Raw genomic sequence first — 16,542 nt, 5'->3', positions numbered from 1 at the left:
ACTGGGAGTAGCATTCCATAGTTCATTCTTTATTCTCTCTTCCTTTTATCTCCTACCCCCAAATATGGGATGATTTTATTATGGATGGACAATCGATATATTTGAGTTTTGGCTATTATAAATCTGTGCACATGTCTTCTGATGGACATATGTACTTCTCTTTGGTACTTAGGAGTTAAATTGAATAGAAGGATATATGTGTGTTTTGCTTTAGATACTGCAAAACAGATTCTAAAATGCTTATACTAGTTTATTCTTCCATCAGCAATGTATGAAAATTCTATTTGCTTCATATCCTTGCTAACACTGGTAATATCTTGTTAATTTTACCCATTCGAATATATGTAGTCTTATTGTTTTAATTTTTATTTCCCTGAGGACAAATTATGTTGAGCACCTTTTCATATGTTTGTTGCCTATTAAAAATCCTTTTTGGGTAGCCTGGGTGGCTCAGAGGTTTGAGCATCTGCCTTTGGCTCAGGGTGTGATCCCGGATTCCTGGGATCGAGTTCCACATTGGGCTCCTTTGCATGGAGCCTGCTTCTCCTCCCTCTGCCTGTGTCTCTGCCTCTCTTTCTGTGTTTCTCATAAATAAATAAAATCTTAAAAAAAAAAAAAAAAGAAAAAATCCTTTTAGGAAGTATTTTTGCAAGTCTTTTGCCATTAAAAAATGATTTATCTTTTTAATTTTTTTCTTTTTATATTCTAGATATAAATCTTTTGTCAGAGATACATTTCACAAAGTAACTTTCCATTCTGTGACACATCCTTTGTCAGATAAACGTATTGCAAATAGTGTTCCAGTCTGTGGCTTGCTTTTGTGTCTAGTCTTTTTCAGTCTTACTGGTATCTTTTAGAGAATGGCAGTATTGGGGCACCTGGGTGGCTCAGTCACTTGAACATCCAGCTATTGGTTTCTGCTCAGGTCATGATCTCAGGGTCATGGGATCAAGTACCACAGTGGGTTCCATGCTCAGTACAGAGTCTGTTTGAAGTTCTGTCTCTGCCTTTACCCCCTCCCCTCTTTCCAAAATAATAAATCTTTAACAAAAAAGAAGTATTTATTTTTAATGTAACTGAATTTATTTTTTTCTATATATTTTGTGGGTTTTATGTGTTTTAAAGAAATTCTTCCTTACTCTGAGGTTATACTTCTGTTTTGGAGTTTTGCTTTGTCATTTAAGTGAAATTCATTTGGGGATGCCTGGGTGGCTCAGTGGTTGAGCGTCTACCTTTGGCTCAGATCATGAACCCAGAATCTGGGGATTGAGTCCCGTGTTGGGCTCCCCCTGAGGGGCCTGCTTCTCCCTCTGCCTATGTCTCTGCTTCTCTCTCTGTGTGTCTTTCATGAATAAATAAATAAAATCTTAAAAAAAAATAAATCCATTTGGAAGCAAACTTTGTATGAAGGATTCAGTTTTCCTTTTCTCCATATGGATACCACATTATTACTATTTATTGAGTGGACTAGCCTTTCTTCCCTGATTTATAGTGCCAGCTGTTGATATGTTAAGTTTCCATAGATGAAGCCTGTTTTTGGCTCCCCAAATGTACCTTTTCTCTCTTTCTCTCTACATTTGTGTTTGTCTTTTTTTTTTTTTTTACACAAATGGCAGCCATACTGTGAACAATTTTTTTGTATTACTAATTTGCATTAGAATTTGTCTTAAAGATCCTTCCACATCAGTGCATACAGATCTACCTCGATTGTACCCATTTTCTTAGCTGTAAGGTACTCATTCATACATATTTACCACTTAGTTGAATATAGGGTACCATAAATTATAAGTAACAAATTGTTTTATGCACCAAAATGGAAAAGCATCGCCAAACTATGATGTATTACTTTCCTAACAATCCTGATTGATGAATTACTCATACTAGCTTTTTTTTTTTTTTTAATGGGTGTTTTCAGAGGACATCTGCAATTCTTCCTGCCATCATTTATACTGCTCAGCTTGTGATAGGCATTTTTAGCTTTGCATGTATCTTAATAAAAGTGAACACAGCTTTATATTCATATGGATTTCTTCTGCCAGAGGTCTCATGAGAAGACTGGTTGATGCTTTGCAGGAAAATATTCAGTTGCATTTGTTCAAGGTTACTACAAACATTATTTGACTAATACCAAATACATGTCCTGCTCCTGTTTTTGCAGCTTTCTATGCAGTAATTTTTCTTTTCAGTGCCAAATCTTACTGTAACTTTTTAAAGAGATTTTAAATGGCAAACTCAACATGTATGGCATCACCAATGGCCATAAGCCATTGGAAGTACTATCAGTATGAACAGCTAATTCCGAGTCTGGTGATGCCAGCTCTGCCGTGAGGACTACTTAGCCAATAGTAATTGTAAAAATGCTAAGTCTGGATTTCAGACATGTTAAATGTGAGAAAAAACAGACATCTTAGAATTAATGAAATAAGGTTGCAGAATTTATGCAACCATTATGTTGATATAACAAACATAAGAATAATTAGTAAATTGAATAAAATGAGACAGTTACATTTGGGAATCTTGAAAATGCAGACTTTCTTCAAGGAATTCATGTTGTAGACGTATTCCCCCTAGTTCACATGAAGACGTATATTCAAAGATACTTATTGCAACTCACAAAATTTTCTGACAGTTTGGATCTGAATATGAAAGGAGAAAGGTCAAGTTTTCCTTTCCAGGGCCAGAGCACCTGGATAAGTGACCATTTGTTGGATGGGGAAGAGTGAGGGAAAAGGTTTTTCTTGCATATTTGTTGGAGCAGTAATGGGTAGAAGCTAGAGTTCAGTTTTGGGCATGGTAACTTAAGCTTGAGTTATCAGCTTAAGTTGATAAATTCTAGATTAAATTCTAGATCTACAAGTCTGGAATTCAGAGGAGGGTTTGGAATTTAACACATTCTAGTGTTTAACATATAATACCTTTAGAGTCAAAGGTCTGAGCGAAGTTATGAAGTGAAGAATTCTAGGTACTGATGAAAAGAAGGTGAGGACTAAGCCCTGGGGCAGGCCAGTATTTAGAAAGAAGGGAGATCAAAAGGAATCAGCTAAGAAGTCTGAGAAGTAGCAACCTATAAGGTAGAAAGAAAAATAAAGAGGGCTTGGTGTATCAGATGCCAAATAAAGGATGTGGAAGCAGTGATCAGTTGTGGCATATCCCTGCCCACAGGACCAGAGAGGTGAGGCCCAAGAACTGACCATTAGATTTGGCAACGTGAAGGTTCTTGGTAAAATGTTGTTCTGGAGTGGGACATGTGGTAAAGGGAATGTGTTTGTTTTAGATGGGAGATACTATGGCATATTTCTAAGCTGGTGAAATGATCCAGAGGAAAGGGAAAATTAATAAAATATTTAAAAGATTTCCCAAGCTCTACTTCTGACATGGTTCTACTTCTGAGGGTGACTATATAGGCAGGCAGTAATGTGTGACTAGATGAAGTTGACAGAAGTAGAGTGCATCTGTTTCAAACAGTTAGTTCTTAGGGCTTCCTTGAGTGGAACCTCCTCTCCCTTGCATCAGTCCACTCAGGATCTCAACTTGGTCAGCTGGGTTGGGACCTGCCTATTTGGGGAGCATCTTCATTGCAGTTGTCAGCTCCCTCTGTTGGTCTAAGTTGTCTCTCTATTCCAGGCCCATTTTGTGCTTGGCCCAGTCAATTGAACAAAACTAGATGGAATCACAAAGTCAAATCTGAGTCCTGAGGCTAGGTCAGTGAGGAGATCTTGGTTTTGAGACCATTCTTGATATAAGGAAAATGCTACAGGAGCATTTTCCTATCCTTTAGAGAACGGGTCAGCAAACTTTTCCTGTGAAGCCAGGCAGCTACTCATCTCTGCTTTGTAGCACAAAAACCTCAATAGGCAACACATAAATGCATGAATGCACGTATTCCAATAAGACTTAAAAAAAAAAAAAAACAGGAAGCAGGCTAAAGTTTGCTGACCCTTGATCTAGTCATTTCAGAAAGGGAAATGAAGCATGCTTTTTCTAAGAGTGACTCATTCTGGCTCTTCTGGGTACTTCCCTATCAAGTTTTTTTAACCACTTGTTTAATAATCCATGCTAAAATTTCTATTTAGGGTTGATTTCAGATATACCAAGTTGTATTTCCCAGGGTATTGATATAATAATCTTGTCTTTTTCCCAAGCTCTCTCATTTCCCACAATTTCAACATTGAGTGTTGAATGTAAGTTCCATGGTCCCATCTATAGTCCTCCTAATGTCACCTTCGTGTTTTGCATGTTGTTTCATACTAAATTTATTTACCACTGTTACTATTATAAGTGAGTATTTATAAAAACAATAATAATTGCTATTTGTTGAATGCTTGAAAAAGAGGTGTACTGGGTGCTTTCCACAGTTTAACTTAATTCTTGCATCGATGCTGTAAGCAGTTACTATCACTGCATTTATATAACCTTAGACAAGACAGGTAGGTGTTCTTTTCTCCTTATCTTTAGTTTTCTTTTAACTATGTGTTTTCTAAATTTTATGGTCATTCTTATTAAAAGCTAAAAAAGAGTACTAGCCTTTCTTTTGTCAAGTGTTAAATATATACTGTCTTTCTCTTTGAAAGGCCTGCGATCCCCTACCCATTTTACAGCCTCAGAAAATTCTGGACATTAGCTTCTCTCATGATATTCTTTGAATGTCTCCATATGATTTCTGTTAGCTTAGAGGTCAGCACTGAAGAAAATAAGGCAGGGGACAAAGGAACATTTTCTCTGTAGTGTCAGTGTGATATAGGATTAGCATCATTTTTTTTTTTTAAATCAAAGTAGCTCAAATATGGCAAATAAGTCATCTAGGTTGTTTTCACAGCTCCTTTCTATAAACAACTTCTTACTAAGATGAAGAGTCATTCAACAAATATATAGCAAACCTGGTATAACCAACACACAATGTTCTGTGTAGGGGACAAAGATGGCCTTGCACTTCATGGAGTGTAGAGATTAGCAAGAGGTAAAGAATTAAATATTTGTTAAGAAAGCGTGATAGACATCTTATCTAAATGCACAGAAGTGCAGGATGCTGTAATAGCCTATAACACAAGCACCGAACTTTGTGAAGAGGGCTCATTTTCTGGAATGACATTTAAATCGAGATTGAAGTATATTACTTAGAAGGGGGGGGGGGGGGTCTTAGCTCTGGCTGCCATAACAGAATACCACAGATTGAATGTCCTAAACACTAGCATTTATTTTCTCACAATGCTGGAGGCTGGAAGCCCAAGATCAAAGTGCCAGCAGGATTAGTTTCTGGCAAGGTTTCCCTGTAGATGTCCACCTTGCTGTGTCCTCAAAGAGCCTTCTCTGTGTGTGGAGAGACTGAATTGGAGAGCAAGTTCAGAGCTCTTGCTCTGATGTCTCTTCCTCTTATAAGGACACCAGTCCTGTTGGATTAGGGCCTCACCCTTTTGACCTCATTTGACCTTAATGACCTCCTTAAAAACTTTAGCTACAAATGTAGTCACATGAGGGGTTGAGGCTTCAGCATGTAAATGCTGTGGGTAGACACATTTCAGTCCATAACAGGGGACAAGGATAGTGTTTCAGGCAGGGGGAGTAGTTCAGGAAAAGATGAAGAGGCAGGAAAATGATGAGGTTTGAGCTTGGGGTACGTAGAGTGTGAAGGCTGTGCTTAAGGCTGTGGTAGAAGGAAGTGATGCCCCAGCTTGAACTCTTTCCAGAGTAAGAAATGTTGGGTACTTCTCTTACTGTTTGAAACTTTGATATTAAAAAAGGCCTGGATTAAGAGAAGATCTAGAGCTCAATAACTGAAACTTTGGACAAATCATTTGTTTGGAGCTTCAGTTTCTTCAACGTAAAAATAGGAATGATAACCCTTAGCTTCCTGGCTTGTTGGATTTGGTAATATAACAACTGTGAAAGGTCTTCAAAGTCAAAAACTATAATTATTGAGGGTTTTTAAATATTTCACCAAACCAACTAGTTTTTCCTACAAAAATTGCATGAATTTATTATTCCTGCCTTTTGTGGCTCACACACTCAAGGCCTTGCATGGACCCCTGGCCCTCTCCATATATGGCGTCTCTCAGTACAGTATTCTTTGTTTTCTCCTCTCCTCTATTTGAAATAATAAAAAAGTCATGTCACTCTTTCTGAAAAACGTTCCTGTCATTCCCAATTATCTTATTTCTTCTGTCCCATATTTGTCTTGCTTAATTAAACAGAATTTTTCTCAGGCCTCCACACCACCACTGTGCTTCTCTGCTTCCCATGCCACAACAAGGACTAATAGTACCTTTCTCAGCTCCTGGAACACTTTGTGTGATCTTTCATATAATCTCTAAAATTCTGCCTTTTTATACATTAATTTTCTGACTGACTCAGAAGTGATTTTCACTGGACCACATCACTTTATTTTCCATCGCACCCAACTGTCTTGTTATTTTGTGCAAAATATACATGTACTTAATACCTTTATATATGTATTTGTGAGGTACAATATAAGTAAGATTAGTATCTTTTTGTACACATCAGAATTTCAAGTTAAGTCAATGTGCTCTCTTAAGAAGTTGTATACTTTGCATCTGTGAGATTTTATATTCCTTGTTTTCCATGGTTATTTTTTTAAAACCCTCTTCAATTCCTTTTATATTGAAATAACCCAGGAAACTAGAAAAAGGAATAAAAAAATGTTCATAAGGAAATGAGACTTGTTGAAACTGATTTACACAACTTATCAGATGTTCATATTTTCTCTTTATGTAGAACAGAAGCCTATGTCATCATAGCAGTATGTTTCCTGCCATGTAATTAATATTGTAGAAGAAATTACTCTTTTTTTTTAAATTTTTATTTATTTATGATAGTCAGAGAGAGAGAGAGAGAGGCAGAGACACAGGCAGAGGGAGAAGCAGGCTCCATGCACCGGGAGCCCGACGTGGGATTCGATCCCGGGTCTCCAGGATCACGCCCTGGGCCAAAGGCAGGCGCTAAACCGCTGCGCCACCCAGGGATCCCAGAAATTACTCTTAATTGTAGCAGTAGCACAGAATTTAAATTGCTTTCCAGGATAGAAAGGAGAATTAAGACAAAACAGATAATGGTTCCTGAGGCTAGAAACAGACCCAATGCCCAAGCTCCCTTCCTGATGCAGTTGCCTTTTATATATTTTCACTCTTGAAGCAATGTGACAATTTGCAGAAAAGTCACAGCATTCTTTTCATGAGAAGATGATCGATATAAGTAATCATTTAAAGATGAAGGTGACCAAGCTATGATCCACAATAGTCCTTGAACTACTTGAAAAACACAGACAAACTGTGAGTTAGCTTTGCTTAAATTTCGGAAAATAAAGTGTTAGTACACATAAACATGTTTTTTCTTTGCATTGAAAAATTCTCGTCTATTATTTACCTGCTTGCTAAGAATAAAAGTGTTACATAAGAGTTTGCTCTCCCCCCCCCCGCGCCCCCCGGCCCCCCCCCCCCCAGAGATATAATGCAAAGATTATTCAGTTTTCCATCTGCGCTCTCTATACCACCACCTAGTGGAATAAATGCCAGTTTACCTGTCAATTAAAGTTGGGGAAGGAAATGAGTAAGAGGAAATTTATCCCACAACAAAATTTCCATGATGACGAGTTCTTGCTTTTAGTATAATGCAGGTTGTGAAAAATACATGAGTTCAGAGTGCATAAAAATCCAGACATTTGTGTGGTATCTAATTTTAGATACTTATGAGTTTGTCCACAAATAAGCAATTTTACTCAGAAACTTAGAAGCTAGATAAATTACTGAGGCTTTGTCCTGCAGATTGTATTTCTAAGTTATCTTGGGAAGCTTCTCTTTATTACTCCCTATAAGAGTCCATAAACATTTTCTTTTTAAGTGTTCTGCTTCAAAGCTCCTCTGATATGAAAGTATCGTTGTATTTACTTAACTGATAGGCACATAAAAGTGTGGAGATAAGTTGGTCAATTTTTATCAAAGCTGGGAAGAAAGACAGGAATGTATTTTTCTAATGTTCTCTTTCCCAAACAATAAAATCAAAAATAGGCAAATGAAGCTTTAAGACTTTTCATTCTTTACTGGTAGGGAAGTCCTGTCCAACCCTAACTAAGAACAAATCTAAACAAGTAAAAAACCAAAACCCGTCGTTGCTTGCTGACTCTGGCTATCCAAGCCTTTCTTGGTCTCATGGCCCCATGGAATGCAAATGGAATCATCTTCCCATTTTCTGAGAGTTGCATGCCTTTCAGATGGTATCAATGTGCACATATACAAACACATTTTTTATGCCCATGAATATTTTACCTACCTGATTTTTGATGATCTGAGGATAAGTAGTGAGTGAGGGACCTTGGGCCAATGGGTAGTAGAGGGGAGATATAATGAAATTGAGGGGGAAAAAAAATGTTCCTAGACTCACTTTTAGCCAGTTCATCAAACAAAGCCACAAAATCAACTGGAGTTGAGTCTCTTCTTATTCTTTTTTTTTTTTTTTTTTAAAGATTTTATTTATTTATCCATGAGAGACACACAGAGAGGGGTAGAGACACAGGCAGAGTGAGAAGCAGGCTCCATGCAGGGAGCCAGATGTGGGACTCCATTCCTGGGACCCCAGGATCATGCCCTGAGCTGAAGTCAGAGGCTTAACCGCTAAGCCACGCAGGCGTTCCTCTTCTTATTCTTACCATGACTGACTCTTACCTCCATCTACTCAGAAAGGACTCTAGTGAAGACTGGACATAAGCATTTTATATCCTGAGACTCTCATTGTAATAGTCCTATTTTCTTATTCCTGATGGTCTTGAATCGCATAGAATAGCCCAGTGACCTTTTTTGCCTTTATAATATATAGCCCTCAAAACTTTCAGACTTTTAAGTTTTCCCCCTCAGTAAGCAACTGACTAATTACTTGTAACTCTTTCTGTGCAGGAGACAAAAACAAGTTTTGCGTTGTTGGCTTATGATTTCCCAGTGTTTGTGGGAAAGACCATTTTCTTTTTTTTTTTTTTTTTTTTTTTTAAGATTTTCTTTATTTATTCATGAGCGACACAAAAAGAGGCAGAAACCTAGGCAGAGGGAGAAGCAGGTTTCTTGTGCGGAGCCTGATGTGGGACTCCATCCCAGAATCACACCCTGATGCAAAGGCAAATGCTCAAACACTGAGCCACCCAAGTACCCTGGAAAGACCGTTTTCTATCTTTGTCATCATGATATAAGTTCCTGAGTCCTTTACGCTCTGGCTTTTTGGGGGATATTTATCTCATCTGGTATCTTTGCCTCTAGTGAAGCCACACTCTTGTTGTCTGCTCTGTGTGACAGCCAGGTGTGGTAATGGCACACTCACCTCTACCCACCACCTGCTGGAGGCCCCGGGCATGTCTTAGAGTGGTTAGTAATCTGTGAACACAGAAGGGGAAGTTGGAAAAGCAAATATTACATTTCCTCTCCAAAGACTAAAATCATGTCTGCGTTCTTTCCCTTCTCAATTCCCAATCAATGCAACATTGCAAAGTGTTATATAGCTAGTTGTCAAAAATATATTTCTCCTCTCAAAGCCCTACTAACAACAAATTTTGACAAATTTGCCTTTCCCCTAAAATCATAACTAAGAAGGCAAAGCAAAATGAAACCTCAGCACTCCATTCTTTGTGTTTTCTTAAAAGACCATCTGGCTTTGTGTAACTTAGCTTTAGAAGTAACAGCTCCTGTGCTTTAGACGGCCCCTCTGGGAGACAGTTACAGATCTATTCTAGACTTTGGTGTCTACATTTAAATTAACAGTTGTGTGTACTTTTCTCTATCGCAGCCTTCTCTTGGAGTCAAGAAGCCTACCAAAGCCCTGCTCTTTGTAATCCTGAGCCCAGTGGGGCCTTATTTTTCAAGTGGAACCTTTAAGCCAGTGTCCCTGTGGGCCAATCCGAAGTATGTGAGAGCCTGGAAAGGTGGGACTGGAGACTGCAAGATGGGAGGGTAAGTGAGTCTGTGTTTCTGTCTAAAGAAAAGAGTCCTTCACAGCCACTGAGTTATTGCCATCTCAAATCAGTCTGAGTATGTATGATAATATTCAAGTTGAAGTGCCTTTTTTGTTTTGTTTTGTGTTTACTTTTCAGTGTTAAATTGTGCTAGTTCCGGGGCACCTAGGTGGCTCAGTAGGTTAAGCGTCTGCCTTTGGCTCAGGTCATGATCCCGGGGTCCTGAGATCACACCCCATGTTGGGCTGCTGCTCAGCCGAGAGTCTGCTTCTCCTGCTCCTCCTCCCTGCTGTGCACATGTGCACGCTCTCTCTTTCTCTCTCTCTCTTCTCTTAATAAATAAAATTTTTTAAAAAATTGTGCTAGTTCAAGGGATAACCCATGGCCCTTTATAAGGGAGAACCATCAAATGCTCTACAGAGGCAAGAACTAAAATAACTAAAGCAAGAATAACAGTGCTTTGAATGCACTGCCCCTGGAGGCTGGTGCTCTGGCTGCAGGCAGGCAGGTGCCTGTAAAGAGCATCTGGTGCTGGGATGGAGGCTCTCAGTTGGCTCCGAGGAGTCCTGTCTGGGGAAGGTGCCCGCTTCACTCAAGTGCTGTCTTCATTGCCACAGATTGTAGCTATACCTGCTGCCAGCTGGCTGAGGGACAACCCTGCTTTGGCTCTGTCAGGCCGGTTTCATTGGCCATATGTAGCTGGCTGGAAATAAAAGAGCATTTGAAAAGTGTTAGACAATTTCAGGGGTGGACTTGGCCGTGATATGAGAATGCCCCTATGGGTGAACAAGAATAGCCGGATTAACCGGTGTGAGCTCTTCCTTTGTATACGTTAAGTGCTGATGTGTATCACATACTCAGGCAGCAGCAGTCCTGGGAGGTGATATGATGGCAACTTTTGGGCTTGGGGAAAACTTGTAGATTCAGGGAGCTCTGGAAGTGTCCAGCGATGTGCTGTGAGAGAGATGTTGACAACTGGCTTTGAACCCTCTGTATCCTTCTGTATTTTCTTTTTCTTTAAAAAAAAAAAAAAAGTTAGGAAATTTATGTCCTGTACTCCCTATACATTTAGCAGCTGCATTCTCTCAATGGCTAGAGAAATCCTAATGAAATCCATTATACCAAGAAATCCCTTTTTTTTTTTTTCCCCTTTTGGTGTATACCATTCCTTCCTGACTACATTTGATGCTAGTCAGGTTGAAACAACTACTTTTGTTTATTCTCTTGGTATCTTTTTCACTTGTTCAGACTTCTTCACAGAGCATATGCACCCCTGCCCACCATGTGTATCACTTTGTTAGAACTTCCCCTAGAGTTCATGTTACACTAAGTCAGTCTTGATGAAGAGGTAATAATAAGCTAGTTTTTCCTCTTTAAATCTTGCTTTCTAGCTCCCCCTACCTGCCCAGGGTAAAGATAACATGGGGACATTGAAAAATTGCAAGGAAATCTTTTTAGTATTGGGGATAGATTGTTACTAGAAAGATGACATAATGCAGTATCACAGAATACATGATCACTGAAGGCCAATTAAATTTTTTTTAAATTTACTTATGATAGTCACAGAGAGAGAGAGTGAGAAAGAGAGGCTGAGACACAGGCAGAGGGAGAAGCAGGCTCCATATACCGGGAGTCCGACGTGGGATTCGATCCCGGGTCTCCAGGATCGCGCCCTGGGCCAAAGGCAGGCGCCAAACCGCTGCGCCACCCAGGGATCCCTGAAGGCCAATTAAAAACTGATATTTTCTATACAATATGAAGAGTGAACCCTAAAGTTACTATGGACTTCCATTAGTATTAGTGTATCAGTGTTGGCTCATCAGTCAACAACAGTTCACATCAGAACAAGTGTACTTATTCAATACAGGAAGTTAGTAGGGGAAACTGAAGTGGGTGAGAGGGCATATGGGAACTCTTTTTGCTCACTTCTTCTGTAAACCTAAAATTGCTTTAAAAAATAAAGTCTAGGGACGCCTGGTAGCTCAGCGGTTGGCCATCTGACTTTGGCTCAGGGCATGATCCCGGGTCTGGGGATCAAGTCCCACACATCGGGCTCCCTGTGAGGAGCTGGCTTCTTCCTCTGTCTATGTCTCTGCCTCTCTGTCTCTCATGAATAAATAAATTAAATCTTAAAGTCTATTATAAAAAAATTAATACTTTGACTCATTAGGCTGAAGTGGACCATGATCAATGGAAGTTGGCTTGAAATCTCTTAGAGAAGAGAATATTGGATCTTACAAATAAAAGCATAAATGGCAAGTTGGAAGGCAGTAACCCAAAGGGTGGACTTTTAATCCATCTATCTGTTGTTTCCAAGAGGTTCTAAAACTGTCTATCCCTGTACTTTCAACCTGAATAAGTGCAAGGGAAACACAGGATTCTGCATTTAATATCAACCTATTTAGTTGGCAAAGACGTTTGGCAGCCCGCTTAAATTTCATTATTGCTTCTTCTCTAAACCAATTAATAGTCACCTTCTAAGTTTTTTAGGACCTCTGTAATCAACTGGCATTTATTAAATAGCTATTGATTCTCCTAAGCTCAAGAACTTTCTGCTTTCTCAGTAAATCTGAGGAAGAGATTTTCTTTATTCTAAGATGATTTCACTTTTTTGAAGCCATCAGAGATAATATTCTTTTATATCTGTATGTGAGAAAAGTAACAGAAAGGCACACAGCTGAAGGGAGAGTTCTAGCACAGTGGTTCTCACCTGTGGTCACAAATTGAATTAAGCTTTACCAACTACTACTCTCTGGGTCTCACACCTAGAGACTTTTTTTTGGTCTGCTGTATAGCCAGAGTGTCAGAATTTTTTAAGTTAATTAATTGATTAATTTTATTTAATTCAAGTTGGTTAACATATAGTGCAATATTGGTTTCAGGGGTAGAATTTAATGATTGATCAGTTGCATACAGACACTCAGTGCTTATTACATCACATGCGCTCCTTAATGCCCATCACTCGGTTACCCCATCCTCCCTCATCTCCCCTCCAGCAATCCTGTTTGTTCTCTATAGGTAAGTCTCTTATGGTTTGCCTCCCTTTCTGTTTTTATCTGATTTTATTTTTCCTTTCCTTCCCCAATGTTCATTTGTTTTGTTTCTTAAACTCTACATATGAGTGAAATCCTATGATATTTGTCTTTCTCTGATTGACTTATTTCACTTAGTGTAATACTATCTAGTACCAACCATCCCACTTACATGAGCCACTCAATCCCTTTTCTGTTTTAAGATAGTTTGAGTTGGTTGTCATTGTAAGATTCATTATTTTCATTATAAGAAATGAAATTGTAAGATTTCATTATTTTCATTATTTTTGATGGCTGAGTAATATTCCTGTGTGTGTGTGTGTGTGTGTGTGTACGTACACATGTATATACACCATATCTTCTTTATCCATTCATCAGTCGATGGACATCTGGGCTCTCTCCATATTTTGGCTATTTTGGACATTGCTGCTATAAACATTGGAGTGCATGTGCCCCTTGGCCCTATTTTTGTATCCTTTGGGTAAATACCTTGGACACTCAGCTAACCGAGTCACCTAGGTGTCCCATTTTGAATGTCTTTTTATGGATCTTAGAATACCTTGATGTGAATAGACATTATGACCCAGGTTGCTATAGCCATAGTATAATGCCTCTTTCCCATAGTTTTTCTAGAATGTTTTAGTTATTAGTATTCTTTTGAGTCGCAAGTCAGAAAACCAATTCAAGGGGTGCCTGGATGGTTTAGTCTGTGGAACATGCAACTCTGGTTCTTGGGTTTGTGGGGTCAAGCCCCACATTGGGTATAGCAATTACCTAAAAATTATAAATATATATATATTTTTAAGATTTATTTATTTATTCATGAGAGACACAGGCTAAGAGAGAGGCAGAGACATAGACAGAGGGAGAAGGAGGCTCCTTGCAGGGAGCCCAATACGGGACTTGATCCCGGATCCCGGATCCTGGGATCACGACCTGAGCCCAAGGCAGGTGCCCAACCACTGAGCCACCCAGGCGTCCCTATAAAAATATATTTATTTATTATTATTATTTTTTAAAGGTTTATTCATTCATGATAGACATAGAGAGAGGCAGAGATACAGGCAGAGGGAGAAGCAGGCTCCATGCCGGGAGCCCGATGCTGGACTCTATCCTGGGACTCCAGGATCACGCCCTGGGCCAAAGGCAGGCGCCAAACCGCTGAGCCACCCAGGGACCCCCTATAAAAATATATTTAAAAAAAGAAACAAACTCAAACTATCTTAAAACAGAAAAGGGATTGAGTGGCTCATGTAAGTGGGATAGTAGCAGTGGACTGCTAGGTAGGGGCTCAAATCACCATTGCCAAGTTTCTTTGGCCCTTGTGCATGTCCTGCTCACCCACCATCCTTCTCTTCAACCTGTTTCTCTGTCTCTTGCTCTTTCCTTTCTGCTTCCCTCCTCCTCCTCTCTCTCGTCAGAGTTTCTGCCTGTGCATTAGCCTACAGCTCTCCTACTTCAGATGTTTTTTCCTCTTAAGGGTAGTGATCATGAACACAATAGACTCCAGGTTTATGTCCTAGCAAACAGGCTGCCACTACCCTCAGAGGGTAAAACAACATCTTTCTTCAGGTTCCCTACATTAAAATGAATGAGTGAACAACTCAAGGAGGGGCTTATATGAGCGGCTTAGGTTACATGCTCACCCTTCAATTCAGTTGTGCAGGGCAAGGTATCATGACTGTCAACCCAAGCAGAATGTCTCAGCTCCAAAGGAAAGGTAAAGAGAATATAGTGGGAAGCAAAGCTGTGCAGATGAAAATGGCAGACAGCCACTGTGAATGTGGCTCTTGAGCTTAACTTATACTTTTAATTAGACAGTTTGGTCTGGACCAAATGTAAAAAAGATACTTTAAAAGGCCTAACGTGGGTATTTTGTGGAAGGTGACATTAATGCTTTGTAGTAGCTGTTGTATGTTTAGTTGTTTCTGCATGTTTGTTTGGGGCTAACATAATTCAAGGGTGGGGTTAGGGTTTCTTTCCAAGCCCTCATTTGTCATATGGTAGTGTTTGGACTTGTTTGCTAATGTCCCATGCAAGATGCTCAAACACTGAGCCACCCAGGTGTCTCAAAGACCTGAGGATTTTGGTACAAGAAGATGCGGGGGGAATCCCTGGGTGGCGCAGCGGTTTGGCGCCTGCCTTTGGCCCAGGGCGTGATCCTGGAGACCCGGGATCGAGTCCCACGTCGGGCTCCCGGTGCATGGAGCCTGCTTCTCCCTCTGCCTATGTTTCTGCCTCTCTCTCTTTCTGTGTGACTATCATAAATAAATAAAAATTGAAAAAAAAAAAAAACCAAATGCTTTCTGTATTAAAGTCTACTTAATGTTAAACTTTAAAAAAAAGAAGAAGATAGGGGGACTAGTATATTCATAATCAGTGTTTCCTCTTTCTTAAAAGGAATTATGGCTCATCACTTTTTGCCCAATGTGAAGCAATGGATAGCGGCTGTCAGCAGGTTCTGTGGCTCTATGGAGAGGATAATCAGATAACTGAAGTTGGAACTATGAATCTTTTTCTTTACTGGATCAATGAAGATGGAGGTAATTCACTCAAATTTCAACTCTTTGCAATTTGTCAGTCATTTTCAATAGGGCTGGAAAGAAAAGAACTGGGACCATAGAATAAGGAGTAAGTAGCACTAGCCCAGAGGCTAAGAACTACTATGCTTTTGTTTAAGTAGAAATGAGTTTAAATTCACAGAATTTATAAAGATTTTGTTTTGGGGTTTGGGCTCTAGATGTGCTTATAATTGAGATACCAACTTAAGGAATTTAAATCTCCATGATTTGAAGATTTGCTGCCTTATCCCCTCTGCTATCTTCTAACCTGTTTTACTATCTGAAATCCCTTGCGTTTTTCAGTGGTCATTCACCGTGTGCTATATGTGGAAAATGCTGTAGTGATAAGCGTAGTCTACTGATACTACTGATATGAAATTTAGTGTATCCTCTTGCTAAAAGTCTTTTCACAACTATTGCCCTTTGTACATATTTTGATAATACATTAGAAATCTTCAGATTTACTTGGGAGCTCAATTTGATTAAAACACAGTATTTTTAAGGGAAGGTTTGTCCATTTTGGGATTATACATAGATCGTGATTCATTCAAGGCTATTAATATGTGTCTTCTATAAAAATTAGTATTTCTTCATTACCTTAAGTATCCTGAATACTCATTATCTTTCTTTTCTAATTAGATAACAGAGACCATAGGGATTTAGCAAAGTGTTGACAATGGCTGTGGTATTGGATGAAATGACCAATAATGGGGAAAAATAGAGCAACCCGGATGGCTCAGCGGTTTAGCGCTGACTTCAGCCCAGGGCGTGATCCTGGAGACCCAGGATCGAGTCCCACATCGGGCTCCCTGCATGGAGCCTGCTTCTCCCTCTGCCTGTGTCTCTGCCTCTCTCTCTGTGTCTCTCATGAATAAATAAATAAAATCTTAAAAAAAAAAAAATAAATAAAGCAATGGGGGGAAAAATAGAGGTATATGCATTTATTTCCATTAGACTTTTAATAGTCATAAAAATTTAAAGACATCTTTTTTAGGCTTGTTTATGT

At 39.3% G+C, this 16,542-nt stretch overlaps 1 protein-coding gene across 3 annotated transcripts in view; it reads left to right on the top strand.

Moving 5' to 3' along the window:
- Positions 1 to 16,542, top strand: part of BCAT1 (branched chain amino acid transaminase 1) — a 107,325-nt gene that overhangs the window by 67,795 nt on the left and 22,988 nt on the right. For all 3 annotated transcript variants that reach the window (XM_038577079.1, XM_038577078.1, XM_038577080.1), the window contains exons 6-7: positions 9,778 to 9,941; positions 15,376 to 15,518. In XM_038577079.1, coding sequence (XP_038433007.1) covers positions 9,778 to 9,941; positions 15,376 to 15,518 — 307 coding nt within the window. The remainder of the gene's footprint in view (positions 1 to 9,777; positions 9,942 to 15,375; positions 15,519 to 16,542) is intronic.

The sequence above is a fragment of the Canis lupus genome, chromosome 27, assembly GCF_011100685.1.
Source record: "Canis lupus familiaris isolate Mischka breed German Shepherd chromosome 27, alternate assembly UU_Cfam_GSD_1.0, whole genome shotgun sequence".
NCBI classification, from domain to species: Eukaryota; Metazoa; Chordata; class Mammalia; order Carnivora; family Canidae; genus Canis; species Canis lupus.
This window is presented reverse-complemented; position numbering and strand designations above follow the sequence as displayed.